Consider the following 22,232-nt stretch of genomic DNA (forward strand, 5'->3'; position numbering starts at 1 on the left):
TATTTCTATCTGATAAAAATTTAAAAATAACAAATTTTTTTTACTACTTCGTTATATCAAGTGTACAACAAGCGTCCCATAAGTGGGACGCTAGCAACGAATGGCCCCATGTAGATTGTTACACAAACGTCACATTTATTGGACACTAGCGAGAAACAAAGATGCAAATGTTTATGTTAAATGGTTATTTATGGTGAAACAATTGTTGACTTTGTTAACTGTTGACTTTGGGGTGTTAAGTAGTATTTATAGATATTTAATTATGACCTTGAACTATATTTTCTTATATATTATTGTATTAGAAAATTGCAAATATTGAAAAACTTACATTTTATTTTTAAGTTTTCAGAATTACACGTACTGAAGTATTTAATACCATTGAATACAAACTAATTTAGTAGTGCTGTAAATTTACTAGCGCGTGATATTAAAATTATAACAAACCAGAATAATAACAATGGCCACGATTTAGGTGAAATGATTCAGTCATGGGGGTTGGTTAACTCTCTTCATATAAGAGAGCTTATGCTACATATAGCAGAAATGTGAATTAGCTGTGTACAGTTGTCATGCCCCAATAATATCCCCCTCCAAAGGTTACCGATACCAGCTATACTTTGTTAACTTTTTAAGGAGATTGCTGGTGTTAGATTGGGAGCTGTTCGCATAGTGAGGTGCATACATGGATGAGAGCCATGAACACTCAATACAAGCCCCCAGAGACGGATCCGTGCCCTAGAAATAAGATGTCTGATGTCCTAATGTACGCCTGTGGGGGGGGGGGGGAATAGCGAGGGTAACAAAAGAGAAGATGGCTGGATGACATCTGGGACTGGACCGGATCATCTATTACAAAATGACTAAGGGCAGAGTTTCTTTCAGGCATCATTTCGGAGGAGGGGGGGGGGGCTCTGCCCCCAGAAGAAAATGGAATTTATATACAAAACATACTTTTACCAATGTCCACCCTTCCCCTGAAATTTAAGTCCCCACCCCTGAAAATTTCAAGTACGCCCCCCAAAAAAATCAATGATTTATATTTAATTATATTACAGTTTCGATGAATAATAAGAATATTTGTGATCATGTGTGTATAATTAGATGTACTAGTCACAGCTTTACTTATTTCCAAGTGTTGTTCACTTTGATGAATGCTAGATTGAAAGTAAACTAGACTTTTGAACATAATTTCTGCATTGTAGACCATGGTATGGCTAACCCAATTGATCATTATCAGTATTTTTAGCTGTCCTAAACAATTAAATCATTGGTCTAACAGTACAAAATCAGTATACAGCTTAATTTTCGCGTGATTAGCCATATTTCGTGAAAAATGATTTTATTTTTCAATAAATGTATATGGGGCCGTTCGTTGCTAGCGTCCCATTTATGGGACGTTTTTAAAAAAATCGATATTTAAAAAAGTATTGATTTTTTAAAAAAATCCATAGTCATTCCTTCATTCAGTGCCCAAAAGCTAAACCATATCAAAAAATTATAAAAATTTGAGACCTTGGGATAATATGGGTTAATAGTATATACAAATAGACGTGGCCATGTTTTCTAAAACTGATTTATTTAAATGAAAAGAAAGCTGGTGCTATATGTATTAGTTATTTGTAAAAACGCAGGTTCGTTCACACTATCTCAACGACGCCCCATAACTTGCTGTATGAAAGTACATTAATACTCCTTCTTAATAGTGAAGTGAAACATATCTCGTCGACCGCCCAAGTGTCAGAGCAACTTGGAGCCCTCTCGGGAGTCACCGCATACACGACCACAGGGGTGCCGGGTAGGGCCTATGATTGGTTTTTATTATCTCGAGAAAGCCGGTGGGGGGGGGCACATTGTACTTACCAGGATTATTCTAAAAAACTTCCCAAAATATCATGATGATCGTATCTCATAAGAGCAGTTTATAACCCGCGCAACCTGAGTTTTGGGGAATGTATACATTTTACATTTGAATATCTTTATGTAAATATGGAGGCTTTAGAAAATAATGCTTAACACAATCACAACAAATACAAGAAAATGTACTTGAATGTAACTCTATCCCCATCTATATCAATAGAAATATCACTATTCATTCCCATACCCCTATGCCTATCAGTATGAATATCACTATCCATATTCTTATTCTCTCTCTCTATTCCTACCTCTCTCTATCCCTCTAATAAAACTAACCTTTTCCATATTTCTTTATCTATACTACTATAATTTCAATGTTGCTCTATTATTATTTCTTATCGATATCTATACTATAACTGTTTATGTACCGATGCTTATTCTTCTTCCTTATAACTTTTCACACTCCTAGCTTTATCCCTTTGCATATTCCAAACCCTATACCTATAGTTTTATTTCTTCCTGTACCTGTTTCTGTACCCGTTCCTGTAACAGTACCTATGCTTGCAGCTGCGCTTACACTTTTCCTTACCCTAACCCTTACCTTTACCCTCAACCTCCACCTCAACCTCCACCTCAAACTCAACCTCAACCTCAACCTCAACCTCAACCTCAACCTCAACATGAACATGAACATGAACATGAACATGAACATGAACATCAACATCAAAATCAACATCAACATCAACATCAACATGAGCATCAACATCAACATCAACATCAACATCAACATCAACATCAACATCAACATCAACATCAACATCAACATCAACATCAACATCAACATCAACATTAACATTAACATTAACATTAACATTAACATTAACATTAACATTAACATTAACATTAACATTAACATTAACATTAACATTAACATTAACATTAACATTAACATTAACATTAACATTAACATTAACATTAACATTAACATTAACATTAACATTAACATTAACATTAACATTAACATTAACATTAACATTAACATTAACATTAACATTAACATTAACATTAACATTAACATTAACATTAACATTAACATTAACATTAACATTAACATTAACATTAACATTAACATTAACATTAACATTAACATTAACATTAACATTAACATTAACATTAACATTAACATTAACATTAACATTAACATTAACATTAACATTAACATTAACATTAACATTAACATTAACATTAACATTAACATTAACATTAACATTAACATTAACATTAACATTAACATTAACATTAACATTAACATTAACATTAACATTAACATTAACATTAACATTAACATTAACATTAACATTAACATTAACATTAACATTAACATTAACATTAACATTAACATTAACATTAACATTAACATTAACATTAACATTAACATTAACATTAACATTAACATTAACATTAACATTAACATTAACATTAACATTAACATTAACATTAACATTAACTAAAGTATTTATTAAAGAAAGCGTGTTAGTTTTATTTTCTTATTTTCATTGAATTTGAATGATTGTTTTAGTATAGGTCATCACATCTACTTTATTCTTTTAAATAGATAATTCGAGTTATTTAATTTTTGCCTTATTGTATTAGAAGAATAAAATTAATACAAGCATCTAAACTATTTTATAAACGCTGATTTTAATGCCCTTTTTTTGTATCAAGAATTAACTCTGTTTAGGTCTAAAGCAGATACTCTAGACTACAGAAGCAAAGCATATCTTAGACTGAATGAATTCATCGTGGAATTGTATTGTTGTTTTTTTATCCACAAGTAGCAAAGTAGCCTTTAGAGAAGACAATTTCCAAAGATGAATGAGGTTATGTATATAATTGTGAGTATATGTATATACATTTATATATACGTGTATGCATGTGTATGTATATGCCTCTATGGAACATATTCTGCGGGCCATCTCTCTTTCGTGTACGTTATGCGTAATTAACTTCCGGCACGGTAATGATTGCTAAATAATTTCAAAAGCATCTTTTTGAATCTACAGTATATACGTATTTTGACTTTTTGATCAGTTATTATAGATTTTTAAAAGCGGTATGAAGAAGACCAACTTCAAACATGTTTTTGTATTTCTGGTCATGATCGTTGAAGGTGGTCAATCGTGTAAAAGTAAGTCCTTTTTTATTAATATAACTTATATTAAGATAATATTTTAATTCTTATATTAGATGAAACTAAAGATGCATTAGTTTTGTCATTTTTAACTACTGTTTTAACACTTTACGTATATAAACAATATTTTTTGTTAAAACTTCATAAATGCTAACAATCAAAGAGGGAAATAAATCGAAGATGTTTAAGTTGATTCACATTTATTATTAATCGCTCTACTTTGCTCAGAGCCTTTGAAACACACTATTACGCAGTATAATGAGATAGAAATCAGATTATTTTCAAAACCTTCAAAGTCTGCTAACATTTTTGTGTAAGAAACCATCCAAAATGCGTTCACTCGCTATTCTTTTCATTAATTCTAAATATATTTCTTGTTTCGTTCTGTAACAAGCGGCTATTACTCTATCTTAAATCCAATGTAACAAAATTAAATTACTCGATATATTAAAATCTCTATATATAAATCTCTTCTTAGAGACGTTAGAAAACAAGCTGTAAGCGCGCCTTGCAGTCCCCTCTCTTCCTCTCTAGGAAGTCTGGTGAGCTTTGGTTCACGCTGAATGTTTACGATCGTACAGCTGGGTTTAGTGACGGCTATTAGGGGCAGATTATTTAGTTTGAAACGATTTTAAACTTAGGGGAGGTAGCTAAGAGGAGGCTGCTTTCGCGGGAGGGGGGGTAGGGGTTAGGGGTTGAGGGAAAGGAGGGTGGGGGGGGGGTTATCGTTCTTAACGACTTACTGATAGTGTTTTAAAGCAAATATTTTCAGTGACAACATTGGTACTGTCGAATTCACAAATTATGAATTACTGAAAAGTAGAAAATAAAACAACTAAATAGCGGCGTATGATACACCGCGGGTCGGCTCGTATATATAATTCTCTTCTTGGAGACCCTAGAAAACTAGCTGTAAGCGCGCCTTGCAGTCCCCTCTCTTCTTCACTAGGCATAAATCAACCTCCCCCACCCCCACGTGGTCTGGTGAGCTGTGGTTCACGCTAAATGTTTACAATCGTACAGCCGGGTTTAGTGACGGCTATTAAGAGCAGATAATTTAGTTTGAAACTAGTTTACACTTAGGGGAGTGTGAGGGTACGAGTGGATCTGGTTTGAAGTTCTTCTAGTTGCACCAGTTGTGAGGGTTGGGATTTTTACGAGGTGGTAACGAATCCAATAACACAAGTTCAAACACAAAATGTTCTTTATTAAAATTATAAAATCAAGTTCTACTTAGCTAACTAGCCCATTCTATACTCTCTACTACTGTATGCCGTTTCCTAGATCTACCTATCTGACCATTCTCTTCACTAATTATCAACTGTTACCTAGCCCTACATATCTCGACCGTCTCTGACCACTTCCTAACACCTTCTCTACTCTTCGCTAACTACCTATCAACTGCCGCTAATCTCTCTACTGACCCACGCCTCAGCGGTCAGCTGACCGTCCCACGTGACCGGTCAGTTTCCGTATTTTTATTGGTCTCTATCTGACCAACTCGCTATAGCCTGTTTCTGCTATCTACCTTACCACTCCGACGCAACCTTGCGTCATCACAGGGAGGTAATTAAGAGGAGGCTGCTTTCACGGGGGGGGGGGGGGGGAGGTGGTAGGGTACGAGTTAAGAGAAATGAGGGTGGGGGGGGGGGGGTTATGAATTACTGAAAAGTAGAAAATAAAACAACTAAATAGCGGCGTATGATACGCCGCGTGTCGGCTTATAGTCAATAAAAGAAAGGGGGATATCAGTATGGGGTGCACGATAATGTTTACAATCGTTGAGCCAATCGATCTAGTGTAGGCTATTAGGGGCAGATAATGAAGTTTTTAAACAATTTGCAAATAAGGGGCGTTAACGACTTGATATCGTCTGTGAAATATGGTCACGGACGGCTGCTTTCACGGGGCCGATATCGTCTTTCATATATTACGAGCTACTTTATGGTGTTTTGAAGCAAATATTTTCAATCGTGTCGACTTCGTAAATTAGGAAACACTACAAAATAGAAAATAAAACACTTCTAAAAAAACTTTATAGTAACAAGCTACAAAATGCACTGAAAATAAGAAAATAAAACTAATTTGCTTTCTTTAACAAAAGCTCTTCTATTAAAGAAACAAAGTAGTTTTTTTTATTTTATACGGTATATAGAGAAGAATCGCATCGCAAACTACTGGAATATTCACATCTTCCCAAAGTTTCACGACGGTAGGATGAAAGTTGTAGTAATGCATAAAGGACTATTCCACAAACTTACAACCTTTGATATTTTTATACATATATTATACATTATACATTATATATATATACACACACACACACACACACACACATATATATATATATATATATATATATATATATATATATATATATATATATATATATATATATATATATATATATATTTATATATATATAACGCAGCTGGTAGTGTGTCAGTCCGTCTGTCATTGCTATAGAAAAAAACGAATTAATTAAAACATTTAATTTGTTATGCCAGGGGAGGTAATTAAAAGTAAATTCAACTCACGCTAAATAAAAAATGCGAATGCAAAATCTGCTGACGTCCCATGGGGAATTGTTGTTGGAATAATATAATTTGCAAAATGTGAATGCAAATTCTTCGGACGACCATGAGGACAATATTATTAGAATAATAAAAATTAGCGTGGACTGATAAAGTGCAATATGGTAGGTAAAACACTGATATTTTACTTTCTCGTATATACGTAGTATAGAGAAAGTATTGTAATCGTGCAAAAAAAAAAATTGAGATTTTTACAAATCTCGACGTTTTACACCTCACTGATACGGAAAAACATAATTTTGCAATCTTGTCCGTATGTCTGTGTGTGTGTGTGTCTGTGTGTGTGTCTGTCCGTGTGTAAACACGATAACTTGAGTACCGTTACAGCTAGGTTGATGAAATTTCATATATAAGTATTTTATCAAAATCGTAGATCCGTATCAGCTTTTGAGCGATTTCCGATAACCGGAAGTGGTACTTTTCCTACTTTGAATTTTTTAAAAGCCTATAACTTGAGTACTATTTCAGGTAGATAAATGAAATTTCACATGTAAGTAAAAGATCTAATTCTCTACCTTCTGTTAAATTTTGAGTAATTTCCGTTGACTGGAAGTAGTAATTTACGCTACTTCCGATTTCTCAAAAAACTAATGTAAATTTTAAAAGTACTAATAATATTGCGCACTATTATGCGCTTTTTTTATTTGCGTTCACTTGGTGTGCAATTAATTTGTCTACGAGATTTTATTCTATTTTTAAAACTTTAAGTATTTAAAATGGATTAAAAATCATGTCTATAGCCCGAGTTTCCATCCCCTGTTATTTTATATAAGAATATTCGAGAAAGTTTAGGGGAGATCACTCCCGGTTTATTTAAATACTGCATTTATTTATTTTATATACTGAACGTACTGTTTACTAATTATTATTTTTAATTAATAGCAGTTTAGAAACCACTAATAAATGTCCCCTATGTTTACTTTTATCGTTCGGTTTGCGGACTAGCTGAGGTTTTTATAGTCGTTCAATAAATTGATTCACGCGCGTCCTCCGGCGCCCGGGCAGGGTTCACTTTTGCGCGATGGGCTATCCTGTAAGCGCTATGGGTTTGTGCTTGTTTGCTTTGAGTTGTGTTTGAGTTTTATTTGTGTTTCTGTGTTGCGTTTGTGTTTTTGTTTTTTGAGTTTGTGCTTGCATGGTGTATGTGTTTGTGTTTTCTTTTGTGTATGTGTTTGTGTTTTGTTTGCGTTGTGTTTGTGTTTTCTTTTGTGTTTATTTGTTGTGTTTGTGTTTGCATTGTTTTAGGATTTTTTAAATTCTTTTTGTTTTTGTGTTTGTGTTGTGTTTGTGTTGTGTTTGTGTTGTGTTTGTGTTGTGTTTGTGTTTGTGTTGTGTTTGTGTTTATGTTTGTGTTGTGTTTTCTTTTTTGTTTGTGTTTAGTATTATTCTGTTCCATTGCTGGTATATATATATATATATATATATATATATATATATATATATATATATATATATATATATATATATATATATATATATATATATATATATATATATATTATTTATTTATTTATTTATTTATATATGTATATGAGCGTGTGCGTACATCGGTATAAGTGATTGTATAAAAATGTTCGCAAAAGGTTTATTAGTGAAACGTGTGTTTTTTAATGTTTAGATGGACCACAAGAAAACACGTCACCTAGAATTTATTGCCCGTCGGTTTTAAGTAACTGGGTAGTGCATAAAGGAGCGGTCAAAGGGGTAATATCTTGGAATGCTCCATCTGTGTATGACAATGAAGATTCTTACCCAAGGTAATTATGTAAATTATAAACAACCATTAAATTAAAAGTAGTACTCTGAAGAAATAAGAAAAAAAAAACACAATGTAGGCCGACAAAACAAAACAATGTATCAATCTAAATAAAAACAAAAATAAAATATACACACAATAAAACCCAAAACAATTAACGCAACACCAACTGTTTTGTAATCCTTGTAAAAAAAACAATTTGACATAATGATTCCTAGAATATTAATTAAGACAGGCGAACAAGGGGAAATAATCACTCTCTTATTTCTACACATTTAATTGTAAACTAGATTACCCGTCATCCGTTGGATAACTGTGGGTTTCGGGGGTCATCCATAAAAAAACATCACGACTGTCGCTTATCGTCACAAAAAAACCAGACCCCACATTCAAAAATGTTTTTTGTCTTTTAAAAACACCGAAAACACCGATTTTCGACTATCCCTTCATATACTGACATCACAGGTGACCTACTCAACTCTACTTCACCTGCCCAGTGTCCCGCCAAGTCTCAGACAACATGTTTTTATCGTTTAAAAAAAACGATTCCAACCGAGCATGTCTTTGACCTCACTATCCCTTCATATGCTTAGGACAAAGAAACAGATTAACTCTACTTCACTTGCCTGGTATCCCGCCAAGTTCAAATAGGCAACTTTATCATTTACATCTAAAAAGTAAAATAAAAATTGAAAAAAAAAAAAATATCATTGACGTATTGGTCTAGAGCCTGTGCCACCCGTATGCAAGCCGATTACACTAACAACTTAGCTATTTAACTCGTGAAGTCATAGCTGTTTTTTTATACTATAGTTTAATACTTTGAGTCTCCTTATGCAACTTGATTTACGCGCATAGATTTAGATCTAAGTCTAGTAGTAGTAACTTTCAAATTAAATTTTATCTTAAATTAGCCGAACAAAGATTTATATAAAATAATGAACGTCTGAAATTATCTAGATAGTTTTTGCGTAACTTTTGCTAGATCTAGATCTAGAATCTAATCATTAGACCTATTACAGCTAGATCTAAATAGATCTAGATCTAAATAGATAAACTACAGAGATTTATATCACGTATTTAAGGACTAAAAAATGTATTATGATTATAAAATAGATTTATTTTTATCTAATTAATCTTTGGTATGTATCTAATTAATCTTTGGTTTGACCTAGATTCTAGATCTAGATCTATAAATAACTTGCTTAGCCACCTGATATTTTTAGATCTATAAATAACTTTCTTGGACAGATTGTAGAGCTAGAGAAATTTATTATAAAACTAAATGAAAAAGACAGTTGAAAATTTATATAAGTGTTGGAACGTAAAATAAACAGCAAACGGACGTATTGTTAAAGTTATGACCGACAGAAAATTAGCTTTAGAACGCATTAAACTTTTGAATGGGCCACAAAGTCTATGATGGAAGCTGCCATGTTATTGTACTAAAAAGTAAACAAAACTTGTAACGTCACTATTCAGTCAAAGAAAGCCATTGTTCTAAAACTTTAAAATTAATGTGGTTAATCTACCTATGAATATATCAATAAATTAATTAACGTCTTTGAATAAATTTGTGATTAACAGTCTGTCTGAAAACAAAAATTGTTCTCTACCTACATACTATTTTACAGTTCTGCATATAGCGTAGAACAATTTACAGTAGTCAATAAGACAAACAAAAAAACAAATAAATATTCAAACATGCAAACAAACTTGAGTTTTAGTAGAATATAGATAGATGTCAAAACAGATCAGTGATTACTTTAGCATGCAATATAGTAGCTTAACGTTATTCGGTTTTACAAAAATATGTTGTCTACAATCAGAATTAAATATATTGTTATCATAAATGCTAAAATATTACAGCATAATAAAAAAAATTAAATCAGAGTATGTATAAAATCAAACTTTTCTTAAAACAAAGAAAAACTAAATCTAATAGGTTGAACATTCTGAATAATAGCTTACATATAACTAACTTATTGGTTTTGCAGTTTCGATCACCATATTTATAATTAGCTACTGTTTTTGTGTTCTTTAAAGATAATTTTTTAACAGAATGATATAGCATGGGTTAGATCACCGTATTGCTCACACACTTCTTTACTGGTAATTGCAAAAACAATATTCACAGAGTTTTACCTGTTTCAAAAGCTATGATTCTGGCGGCATGGTACTTTGGTACCTCATTACGCGTTTTCCCAAATGTACTTAACAGATCAGTTCGGGGTGGGTTGGGGGGGGGGGGTCAACATCATTCACTATTGTCCAGCCACTTTAGGTGAATTAACCTACCCAGCGCATACCTAGGTGTGGCGCCTCGGGAGGACGAATTTTTTTTCTATATACGGTATATAAAAAGTCCTATGCGGTTCGACACTGTTCATCCGAGTGCCATGAAAGTTTTGGGAGTTGAGAATACTCCCGAGAAGGTTTCTGCGGAAAAACAAAATTAAAATATCTTATTTGCGGCGCCCGGCAGGGTGCCTTTTCAATATGCTTACCATCTTCGGCACATTAAAATAAGTATTAAATACCAAAAAAAAATGGGTTGAAAACAATTTCGGCTGAAAACTTCCGCAATTTTTAATATTTTGTATTTTTCAAACGCTAAGTTTTTTTTTTTCAATTTATGCATTTATTTCAAACGAATTTAAACGGCTCATATTTTAGTACATTTTAAAACTTTTGTCACATAACGTTTTAAAAGAGCTATTGGTCAGAATTTTACGAAGTCTGAAAAATCATACATGTCTTAGTATTCAACAGTTTCAAAAACATGTCTTAGTATTCAACAGTTTCAAAATTTGCATAATATTTACCATTCACTTTCTTTCAATGAATGCCATCACAATTCCCTAGTAAGAATTGTTTTATTTCTGCACGAAAACAATTACCGAAAATATGGTGGGCATTGGTTAATAAATAAACATGTAGTAGGCTTTTTAGTGTTAAAAAACTCCGAACTGAGAAAACAGCAGAAACTGACGAAAACTAGGTCGCAAAAATACCATATATTTGTAATTTGTAAAGCCGATTGTAAGCTTTTGGTGTTCCCGAGATGATGGAAAATACGATTATCAAATACATGAAAAAAACAGAGAAAATACATTATTTTCTTCAAATATGTAATAATTCACTACTATTTATAGTGGAAAAAAATAGTAGCACTAGTAGCAGTCGTCGTGTTGTACCAGCTTTGCCTCGTTTAGTAGGTCTAGTGGCCTTAACTATATGAAAATTACAGTATAAGGAATTGTTATAAAACAAGCAATTTTAAAAAAAAAATCTATTCGGTACAATATACTAATTTTCTAGTAAACAGGTTTATTTGGTAATTTTAAATATAAAAATCTATGTTATATTTTTCTTAGCTCCTAAAATTTCGGCCGAATAATATCGCTTTCCACCCCAACAGCCCCAACCGTGTGCTTTTTTACTGACCATTAGTTCATGGCTATCGATATTTTTGCAGTTATTTTCAAACAGACGGCCCCTCATCTGGGAGTGTTTTTACAGAAGGATACTATTATATAAGGTATAAAGTATATGACTCGAAATATGCAAGTGATTACTGTTCTTTTTCATTTACATTAAAAGGTGAGTACAGGCTTTTTAAACTACATAAGGTTTTATAGGTTATAAGGTTTTACATATTAAATATTATTTTTGTTTTAAGTTATACCCAGATCAACATGTACCCGTTTTTAAATTAACGAGGTGAATAAAAAAGATAATCAATATTATTTTATGCTTGTATTAATTAGAAAATAATTTGTAATAATAATAATAATAATAATAATAATAATAATAATAATAATAATAATAATAATAATAATAATAATAATAATAATAATAATAATAATAATAATAATAATAATAATAATAATTTTTATTGTATTTCAGTCCGCAGATGTAGCCTTGATCATCTAAGTATCTCATATGGATCTGTCACGTGCTACAACGCAGAGGAAAGGAATGTTTATGGTAGCCAGTGCTACTACAGCTGTGACACTGGCTACCGACTTGTTGGTAGCTCCATGGCTGAGTGTCAGGAGAACGAATACTGGAGTCAGTCGAAACCTTCTTGCACGTGTATGTAAACGTTTCGTTTGTAAACTCTCATATATTATATATAACTATACTAACTAGCTGCAAAGTCTCAAGAAACCTGAGCTTGTATTAATTATATGTGACACCTCCGCAGTAGGAAGTTGGTTTGTCACCTACTGACGTCTAAAGCTTTAATGACGGGCAGATGAATTGCATACATCGTTATTAGTGCGCTGCGATCCAATACAAACATTCTCACAAATCTGGATGATAAATACTAGCGCTTCGTGAAAAATATTGAGTGATGTGAATTAATCATCATCTTATCCCTCCTGTGCCTAGAAAACATTGGGCCGCAACTTAAAGTTCTTTTCACTTCTACTTGACGCTTTGTTTTCTCGAAAAATTTGATATTTTCAAATTCGTCACAACTTCTACATTTGTATAGCCCGATTGTATTGTAAGTGCCACCCACCTCCCCCCCCCCCAACCCCTAACTGTTATATAAGAATAAGCAAAAAAAATAAAACGAGCAAAAGTGCACCCTGACCAACTCATCGCTGATTCGAACCTGTTGTCGACGGAAATATCTTAACGTACTTGCGCATGTACGGCTGTACTTTTACATATAATTCTATAGGGCTTGAACAACAAGAACTACAGTTTCTATTAAAATTCTAAAAATATTTCCTCAACAGTTGCTATTTATCAATATTCTTTTGATATTGTGTAACGAATGACATATTTATAACACCAATTGAATAACTGCTACTATTTCTCAAATAAAGACATTATTTGAAGTGTGCAACACGTTTAAATTGAGGGAAAAATAAAAATTTAGTATGGAAATTTAGTTTTTGTATATTTAACGTTTAAGGTTTTATGCCGCTTTTTAGTTTTATTCGGTGTATCTCTGACATAATAATATATGGCGAGAAATCGATCATACCTTTCTCGCAAAGTCTCCTTATGAGAAACTACCAATTAAGTTTTTAATTCGGAACTATGTTGTTTTACGTATTACATAGCAAACGAAACTCGATATGTATTAATTTCTTGTTTTAAATTTTCTCCGATTAAACGTATCTCTTTGAACAGTGGTGGTGTGTGGTTCGCCTCCTTCAGTCTCCTATGGCAATTTCTACTGCAACTCCTACTCCTACGGCATCACATGCTCGTTGTCCTGTTCTTACGGTTATTATGGGTCAAGTAAAATCACGTGCCAAGCTAACGGTTACTGGAGCTCAGCTGGATCCTGTAGAGGTTTGTATTTGTTTTAGAGTTGTGTATAAAGGTGTGTATAGTGTTGTGCTGATGTGTGTATATTTGTGTAAAGGCTTGTGGTTATTTTAAAAAGGTTTAAATCGAATAAAACGATGTAAACTATCCCACAGCTTTTTAAAAAATTATACAATATGTTATTAATTAAACATTTCTACATCTCTCATCGAGCAGACGTGACCCCGCCGACCATTAACTGCGGACCGGATGTTGAAGTGTATGCAGGGCCGAAGCGCGGGAAAGTAAGTGTCGTCTGGTCCGCGCCGTCTGCTTCAGACAACTCCGGTCACGTGACTGTCAACAGTGACTTGATTTCTGGAAGTTTCTTTGACGTAGGTGAACATAAGGTCAACTTCTACGCGACCGATAACGCTGGACAAGTGTCACGTTGTGTCAAGCAGATCTCAGTTAAAGGTAAATTCAATATTGTTGAAAGGGAACATTGAACCAGCCAAATAAATATTACAAGATTACATAACACTTAGCAAAATTATTTTTAACGAGCCGACCCGCGGCGTAGCATACACCGCTATTTAGTGACGGGTTAGGACTTCATGAAAGACACAGTTGTCAACATCGGATGGGTGGGTACACACTGTTGCGCATGCCTGAAGAGCGAGGGAGGAGGCGGGAAGAGGGTTAGAGGGTCGGCGTGCGTGCGTTGTGTCCCGCATGGTTGGGCGACGTAGAGAATTATATATGTAGATTTTATCAAGTGAAAAGTTAATAGTCTTCACAATGCAATATTTCAGAGGCGTAGCGACCCTTCCCGGCGCCCGGGCACAAACTTTCCGATTTGCACCCCCCCCCCCCTCAAGATTTCAATTTGCACCCCCCCCCCGCTCAAACTTTCGATTTGCACCCCCCTCGAGATTTCGATTTGCACCCCCCCCCCCCTCACAAATTCGATTTTCACCCCCCTCAGCCTTTCAATTTATTTTTCCAACCCATTTTGGCGCCCCCTAAGATCGGCGCTCGGGGACATATGTCCCCCCCTGCCCCCCCCCCCCCCCTCCGCTACGCTACTGCAATATTTTAATTCTTTTTATAATCAAATGTACAAAAAATGTGCAATATTTAACCAACCTTTGTTTTACTAAGATGAGTTATTTTTTACAGAGGAGCTTTTGTTACAAGCTTTTACTTAGTTCAGTATATCCGTTTTTTTGTTTGTTTGTTTGTGGGTTAGTGCCAAATTTTATAACTAATTTGGACCAACTTCTTATTTACTAATTTCTTACAAACTTTTCAGATACCTTCTTCTCATGACTATACACATGAATATAATTTTTTAAAACAAATAACAAGCTTTAAACTGCACTTAAATGAAAATAAACTAATTTGATTTCTTGGATCCACGTTTGATGGCTAAAATATGCAAGGGATCCTTGCAGTGGCGGAACTAGACAAAGATGGCCACCCCGCAAAAATTTTGTTTAGGCCCCCCGCCCATTTATATATATATATATATATATATATATATATATATATATATATATATATATATATATATATATATATATATATATATATACAAACACAAAATACGAACAGAGCATAGGATACTCATTGCTGGCCTATTCCGGTTTTGAAGGAAAAAAAAATTCCATTAAAACAATAACTACATCATGTCATTTGTGTAAGTACATTAGTGTGTTTTGAGAAAATCAGTTTCATTTTATTTGCTATGGGTTCCCTGAACATCTATCTGGCCAAAAGAATATAAAACATAAAATCTTTGTAGAAATAATGGTGTCTCGTGTTGTGATTATTTTTGTTTTTTTTGTATTTATATTATTAATTTTAAATACATTTCCTTTTTATACGAGGTTATTCGTTAGTAAGTACTTTATGAAAAAATATGTAGTAGGAGAAGTAATTGCTTTTTAATTTGTTTAGTACAAATCTATTAAAAGGAGCTTATGAGCACCCCAATTTGACTAAAAAGGGAAATAAGTCTTGGAAGTGGTTTGAACATTGCTTATCTTTGTTAAGTTTAATTGTAGAAGAGAGAGGACTTGACTTTCACAGTGGTTTAAAAAGAAAGGAAAAAAGAATATAAAAGAGCGTGGGGATGGTGTCTATAGAATAAAGATAATCAAACCGCAGCTATGGTAATCGTTTTACAAAACAAACATCAAGTCAAAAATTGCAAGAAAATTAGATTTTTTAAACTATAATAAAAACTATTAGGGGCGGCCGTGGGCCCCTAAAGGGCGTGGGCGCCCCGCATTGCAGGGTCTGGTGGCACTGTAGTTCCGCCCCTGGATCCTTGAGCGACCAAAGCTTTTAGTAAAAGAAAGCAAATTCGTTTTATTTTTTTATTTGTGGTGCATTTTAAAGCTGTTACTGTAATGGTTTTCATATTTGTCTGATTTCTAATTTATATGGCGATATTCACAGTTAATTAGTCTATGCAAATTTCCATATTTCATATGCTTAACTTCATGTACCTCCAGTTTTACGAAATAATTATACTACTTGACCACATCAAATATTCTCTTACCCCAGTGAAAGTGTGTCCAGTCTTTGAGCCGCCCCAGAACTCGACCACCTTCTGCTCCCACGAGAATGTGTTGGGGTCAGAGTGCACGGTCCTGTGTCCCAGGGGCTTCCAGCTGGTGGGTGACGCTCTCCACGTCTGCCAGGACAACAGCCTGTGGAATGGAACTGGAGCTGCTTGTCAATGTAGAAAAAATATTTTTTTAAACTGCCTTAGACATTTACTTTGCAGCGTCAGTTAGCATTTCCATTTTCGCTTCAGTATTAAAGTTTTCATCATCGGCCTGTGAGGACTGAAACAGATTTACAATAGTCTTTCATTGAAGATTTTTAGTTATACATAATGCAAAACATCTACTTTAAATTTTGCTTTCAAACCTAACCTTGAAATGTTTTAGTCATCGGTGATTTAATGGTCTGAGAAAGAAAGAAAAAAAAATAGAAAGGCATTTTGTTTTCGGTGGAGTGAATTGAGAATGTATGGGGGTATAACTTGAGCTTAATTAAATTTGGGTTTAAATGGAAAGAATATTATAATAGCATACTCGGCAGAGATGATTTGCAGAGAAAAATAAGGCACATCATATAACAAATCCTTCTCTTTCAAACAGCTATATTTATATCGGTCTTTCTAGAGATATGCTTTTTATGGTAAATTAATTTTAAAAAGAATTATGTCATTTGTATACTGCTTTAAATTATTGTGTATAAAAGTGTAGCTTAGTGTTTGATTAGGATGTAAATGTTTGTTTATGTCTTACACGATGATGACTTTGTTTCATTGGAATTTTGCTAGCAGTGGCGTCGCTATGTTGTGTTTCTCCTGGTGTGGCATCTAAGGTTTACTTAAACTTTTTTTTAAATTACGCAAATTTGGATAAAACTTCGACATTTATTTTTAATAACCAATTAGATATTTCCAACGTTTTAATTCCCTAGAAACTCTTTCCCTTTTATTGGTATGACTATAATTACTTAGAAACACGAACCCACTATTTTGCAGTCAGAAAAATCTTACTCTGAAGTTGTTAAATTTAAGTATAACATTAACAAATGCTCGAATGGCTTTGCAAAAACAATTTAAAAAATTAATACCATGTTGTTTTCTTGACAAGGTATTGCAAGACATTGCACGACTTCACAATAAATTGCAACAATATTGGCAATCTAGTACTTCTATTAATATTAACAAAGATATACAAAGATGAGAAGTGGTATCAATTCTCTTAAGTAAAATTAATTACTTTGAGAGAGGTATAATGATATTAATGATAAAATAAAAACTACGTCCAACAATTTACCATTAACTCCACTTTATTTACTATCTAAACATATATTGCATCAGATAAAAAGTTTTAATAAGAATAGTAAACAAGCCCATTCAACAAATAACAAATCATACATAACAAACTAGTACAAACTAATAGAAGAGTATTGAAATAACGCAATATTTCTTTAACCAAACTGCACAATTAAATTTACACACCCTCTTAAACACACAAACAAACACGCAAACGTACATATACATATACTTCGTCAATCGGAGGTTGTTGTATAATAGCAAGTCTAATAAGGAATTTAGCGTTGATAAATATGTTGCTTTGTTAAGTTCCAATATGGTTTCACTCCAATCCTTTTCGGTAGACGGTGTATTATGTGCTGATCTGTTGGATTAGATAATGGTTTTCTCTGTGAAAGCTGCAATTGGTACCATCCCCTCCCCATTTTTCTAATGGCATCAATGTGTACAATACAAACGATTATACCATAGTCTCCTCCGAAGTTAGTAAATTTACGCAATGTTGTCACCAACCCCCACCCCCCACCCCCACCCTATCGCAATGCCTTGGTTTCTACCGTTTCTTTATAAAACCTACCTGTGTTATTTCCCCAATAGTGGGGTGTTGTGATGTTTCATTTTAGGATGTTCTTGATAGAAAATGTTTCATTACATTATTTAGATTTGATTTTTTTATTTAATTTCCAGCATATATTAATTCTATTGAAATCCTAATATATAAAAGACCATGTGCGCACTTCTCTCTCTCTCTCTCTCTCTCTCTCTTTTTCTCTCTCTCTCTCTCTCTCTCTATCCGACACATATTGAGAGATTATGATTATGAGATCAGTATATTCAGCAATATATGAAGAACTTAAAGATATAGGCTTTTATTTAATTAATATGTTGGATGTACTAAATGTATAAACTATTTTTATATAATGACTAAAAAATAAATGAAGGCATATTCAAAAGTAAAAACACCTTAGGTTTATTATTAGAGTTTTATTTCCGGTTAAATATCCGTTTAAGGTTAAAATGCCGGTTTCAAATAAAGTTCAATTAGAGGTTAAATTTCGTTTGTAATAAGGTTCCCATTTCGGCTAAATTTCCGCCTCTAGTGATCTTACCGTTAAATGTCCGCGCCCTGATAAATTTTTGTTTACGTTTTTTAAATTTCGTATTCAGTTAAAATATTTCCGCTAAATTTTTGCTCTACTTTGAATTTAAGATCAAGGTAAAATGCATGTTAAGAAAAAATTTAAGATTTACATTTCATATAAATTTCCGTTTCCGATTAAAGTTCTGTTTCCGGTAAAATTGCTTTTTATGGTTACAATTCTATTTCAGGTTTTATCGCAAGAAATAGCTGTTGCGGATATACTTCTATTTTCGGTTAAATTTCGATTCCTGTAAAATTTGTGTTTCAGGCAGATTCTTATTTCCGCTTCAGATTTAGATTGATCAGTACATACCGGTTTCGGTATAGAGAAAAAAAGTATCTTGATAATTTTCCAGACTATTAAATTGTATCTACTTAGTTCTTTCTTTTCTTTGTTTTCAAATATCTTTCGACTTTTAGTAAAGCACGTTGCATTTTGACCAATTACTATTATAAAGTATATTTCTCAAACAAGTATAGATTTTTTAAATGATTAATATATTTTCTCTTTTATGCCCAACACATAGGAGGCGAATGAAGTAGAGTGAATAAGTTTATGTTCCAGGTTTAGATTGTGGTTAGGCTTAGGGTGTAGGTTGATGTTTCTTTTCATGTTTGTGATAGTGGTTATTATTGTTGCTGCTGATGTTGTGTTTGGTTAAGGTAAAATTTAAGTTTAAGGTTATAAATACTCTATCAAACTAAATGCATATAAACTTTTAATTGGAAACTTAATATTTACGTATTTCCGAAACCCGTGCATCGCCCAGTATTTGTTACTTAATAAACAATTAAGCCACGGTCCTATACTGATAGATTTTTCACAAAAGGGCCTGGCCGGGACGTCGTGTAGTATATGTTCTTATACATATTTATTTCTTCTCTGTATCTCTGTCCTACTATCAGTTAGTAGCTAATCGTGTGCTAAAATGTTGACACAATTCTAGCTTAGCAGCCTAGAGGCCTTCCAGGAACACTTGTCTTCAAAAACAGACCAAGAATACATAATTCGTATCGATACAATTTTACATTAGTCATTAAAATTTAATTTCAAAAGGTTTAATTAACAATATGAGATGTAACAAGATTATTAGTAGTAATGCACAATCATTCGGGTGAGTCGTAATGATTACAATCTACGTTTGTACGGGGTAAATAATTGGTTTTTAGAGTTCAGATCGTAAGATGCTTTTAAAATAGCTTTAAAGCAAAAATGTATGTATCTCGCGATTGTAATCTGTATCTTCAACAGTGATGAACTGTACTCCGCCTGTGAAAGTCTCTAATGGACAAATCAACTGTCCTAACGGCATCAGATTCCAAGACGTCTGTTACCTGACCTGTCAGGATGGGTTCTCGCTTAATGGAAAAGAAAGCATCACTTGTACTGAAGATTTAACTTGGACAGAGAGTGGTTTCTGTATAGGTAAGTTGTATCGCATTTAACATATTTTCCTAGGCGGTCTTGCAAAAAGAGAAATTTAACTGTTAAAAAGTAAATAAAACTAGTTATAAGTATTTGTAAAACTTGTTGCCAAGTGCAGTAGTTTTGTTTAATGTTAAAGGGAAATCTATCAAGTTAAATTTCATTTAAACCCCGTATGATGTTTATTTAAGTTTAACCCAAATTAAAGATTATTAAAGGGGAACAACCAGAGAAATATTGAACAAAGAGAAAATAGAAAGGAATAGCAGGTAAAGTGAAACACGTAAAAAATTAATTCAGATTTTTAGAAAAATCATTTTATCCTCGTCTTCCTAAGTGTTTGATGCTGGTTATAAAAATGTAGGATTGCCCATTTTTAAATTATCTCATAGACGTACAGCCGCCAGTTTTTGTTGACGGTTGCCATGGAGATATCCATAAAGAGGCTGCGAGTCTGGGAGAAGACACACGTGTGGTCTACAACTTCCCTCGTGTGTCGGACAACTCTGGTCAGTTCCTTGTGTCCGGACACCCACAGTCAGGGTCAAGGTTTCAGGTCGGCGTGACCCTAGTGACACTGACAGCAGTGGATGTCAGCAACAACAGTGTCACGTGTTCGTTTCACGTCAATGTCACGTGTAAGGTTTTCAACTCATTCAATATAAGATTATATATATATATATATATATATATATATATATATATATATATATATATATATATATATATATATATATATATGTATATGGCTGTGTATGTGTATGTGTGTGTTATTGTATATATACTAGCTTATACCAGACAACATCCTTCCCCGGGCATCCTCGCCCAAGGTCCCCACGCGCGACTACTCTCTTCCAGCTCAAAAAACAAAGACATTGTCTATATCGATGACGGATTGACGGAAGCGCGAGATGACAAAGCGGCTAATATTATACACTAGCTGCATACCCGTGCTTCAACTAGTGAATTTTTTTTAAATGCACCAACTTGGGAACAGAACAAAACCAAACACAAACTACAAAGGGAAAAAAGGAAATAAAAAACAAGCACAAACGAAAATACAAACACAAAAGAAAACCCAACACACCACAAACGCAAACTCAAATAAAAACACAAACACACACAAACAAAACACGCAAACGTAAACACAAATACAAACGCAAATTGCTTTATGAAACAAACGGCGTGTATAAAAATGCTCGCACACACTGTGCAGGTGTAGTAGACTTCACCTGTTTCTGTGACCTCAGCATATGAAGGGATAGTGTGGTCAGACCCATGCTCAGCCGAAACATGTGTTTTTAAAAGAAACAATGTCTGAGGTGTGACGTCTTTTTTAATGTGGGGTCTGGGTTTTTTTTTTGTGATGTTAAGTGACAGGCGTGATGTTATTTATGGATCAACCCCGAGACCCACAGTTATCCAAGGATAACGGGTAGTCTAGTACACTACTAAAAGTCAGAAGCTAGTATATTTATTTTTGTTGTTGTCTGTTTCACTTAATTAATCAGAGCATTTGAAGTATGTATAATACTGTAAATAAACCGGGAGTGATCTCCCCTAAACTTTCTCGAATATTCTTATAAAAAATAACAGGGGATGGGAACTCAGGCTATAGACATGATTTTAAATCCATTTTAAATACTTAAAGTTTTAAAAATAGAATAAAATCTCGTAGACAAATTAATTGCACACCATGTGAACGCAAAATAAAAAGCGCATAATAGTGCGCAATATTATTAGTACTTTAAAATTTTACATTAGTTTTTTGAGAAATCGGAAGTAGCGTAAATTAGTACTTCCGGTCAACGGAAATTACTCAAAATTTAACAGAAGGTAGAGAATTAGATCTTTAACTTACATGTAAAATTTCATTTATCTATCTGAAATAGTTATCAAGTTATAGGCTTTTGAAAAATTCAAAGTAGGAAAAGTACCACTTCCGGTTATTGGAAATCGCTCAAAAGTTGATACGGATATACGATTTTGATAAAATACTTATATATGAAATTTCATCAACCTAGCTGTAACGGTACTCAAGTTATCGTGTTTACACACGCACACACACACAGACATACGGACAAGATTGCAAAGTTATGTTTTTCCGTATCAGTGAGGTGTAAAACGTCGA

General features: G+C 33.4%; 1 protein-coding gene across 2 annotated transcripts in view; it reads left to right on the forward strand.

Moving 5' to 3' along the window:
• The first annotated feature begins 3,922 nt into the window (after positions 1-3,922).
• The window catches only part of LOC131929967 (sushi, von Willebrand factor type A, EGF and pentraxin domain-containing protein 1-like), a 41,160-nt gene continuing 22,850 nt past the window's right edge, over positions 3,923-22,232 (forward strand). For both annotated transcript variants that reach the window (XM_059286352.1, XM_059286353.1), the window contains exons 1-9: positions 3,923-4,042; positions 8,258-8,396; positions 11,874-11,998; positions 12,305-12,493; positions 13,550-13,714; positions 13,907-14,146; positions 16,244-16,420; positions 19,928-20,101; positions 20,494-20,739. In XM_059286352.1, coding sequence (XP_059142335.1) covers positions 3,970-4,042; positions 8,258-8,396; positions 11,874-11,998; positions 12,305-12,493; positions 13,550-13,714; positions 13,907-14,146; positions 16,244-16,420; positions 19,928-20,101; positions 20,494-20,739 — 1,528 coding nt within the window. In that variant the 5' untranslated portion in view covers positions 3,923-3,969. The remainder of the gene's footprint in view (positions 4,043-8,257; positions 8,397-11,873; positions 11,999-12,304; positions 12,494-13,549; positions 13,715-13,906; positions 14,147-16,243; positions 16,421-19,927; positions 20,102-20,493; positions 20,740-22,232) is intronic.

This window comes from Physella acuta, unplaced genomic scaffold, assembly GCF_028476545.2.
Source record: "Physella acuta isolate Inbredline_101_S28 unplaced genomic scaffold, ASM2847654v3 ptg001700l, whole genome shotgun sequence".
In the NCBI taxonomy this organism is placed as follows: Eukaryota; Metazoa; Mollusca; class Gastropoda; family Physidae; genus Physella; species Physella acuta.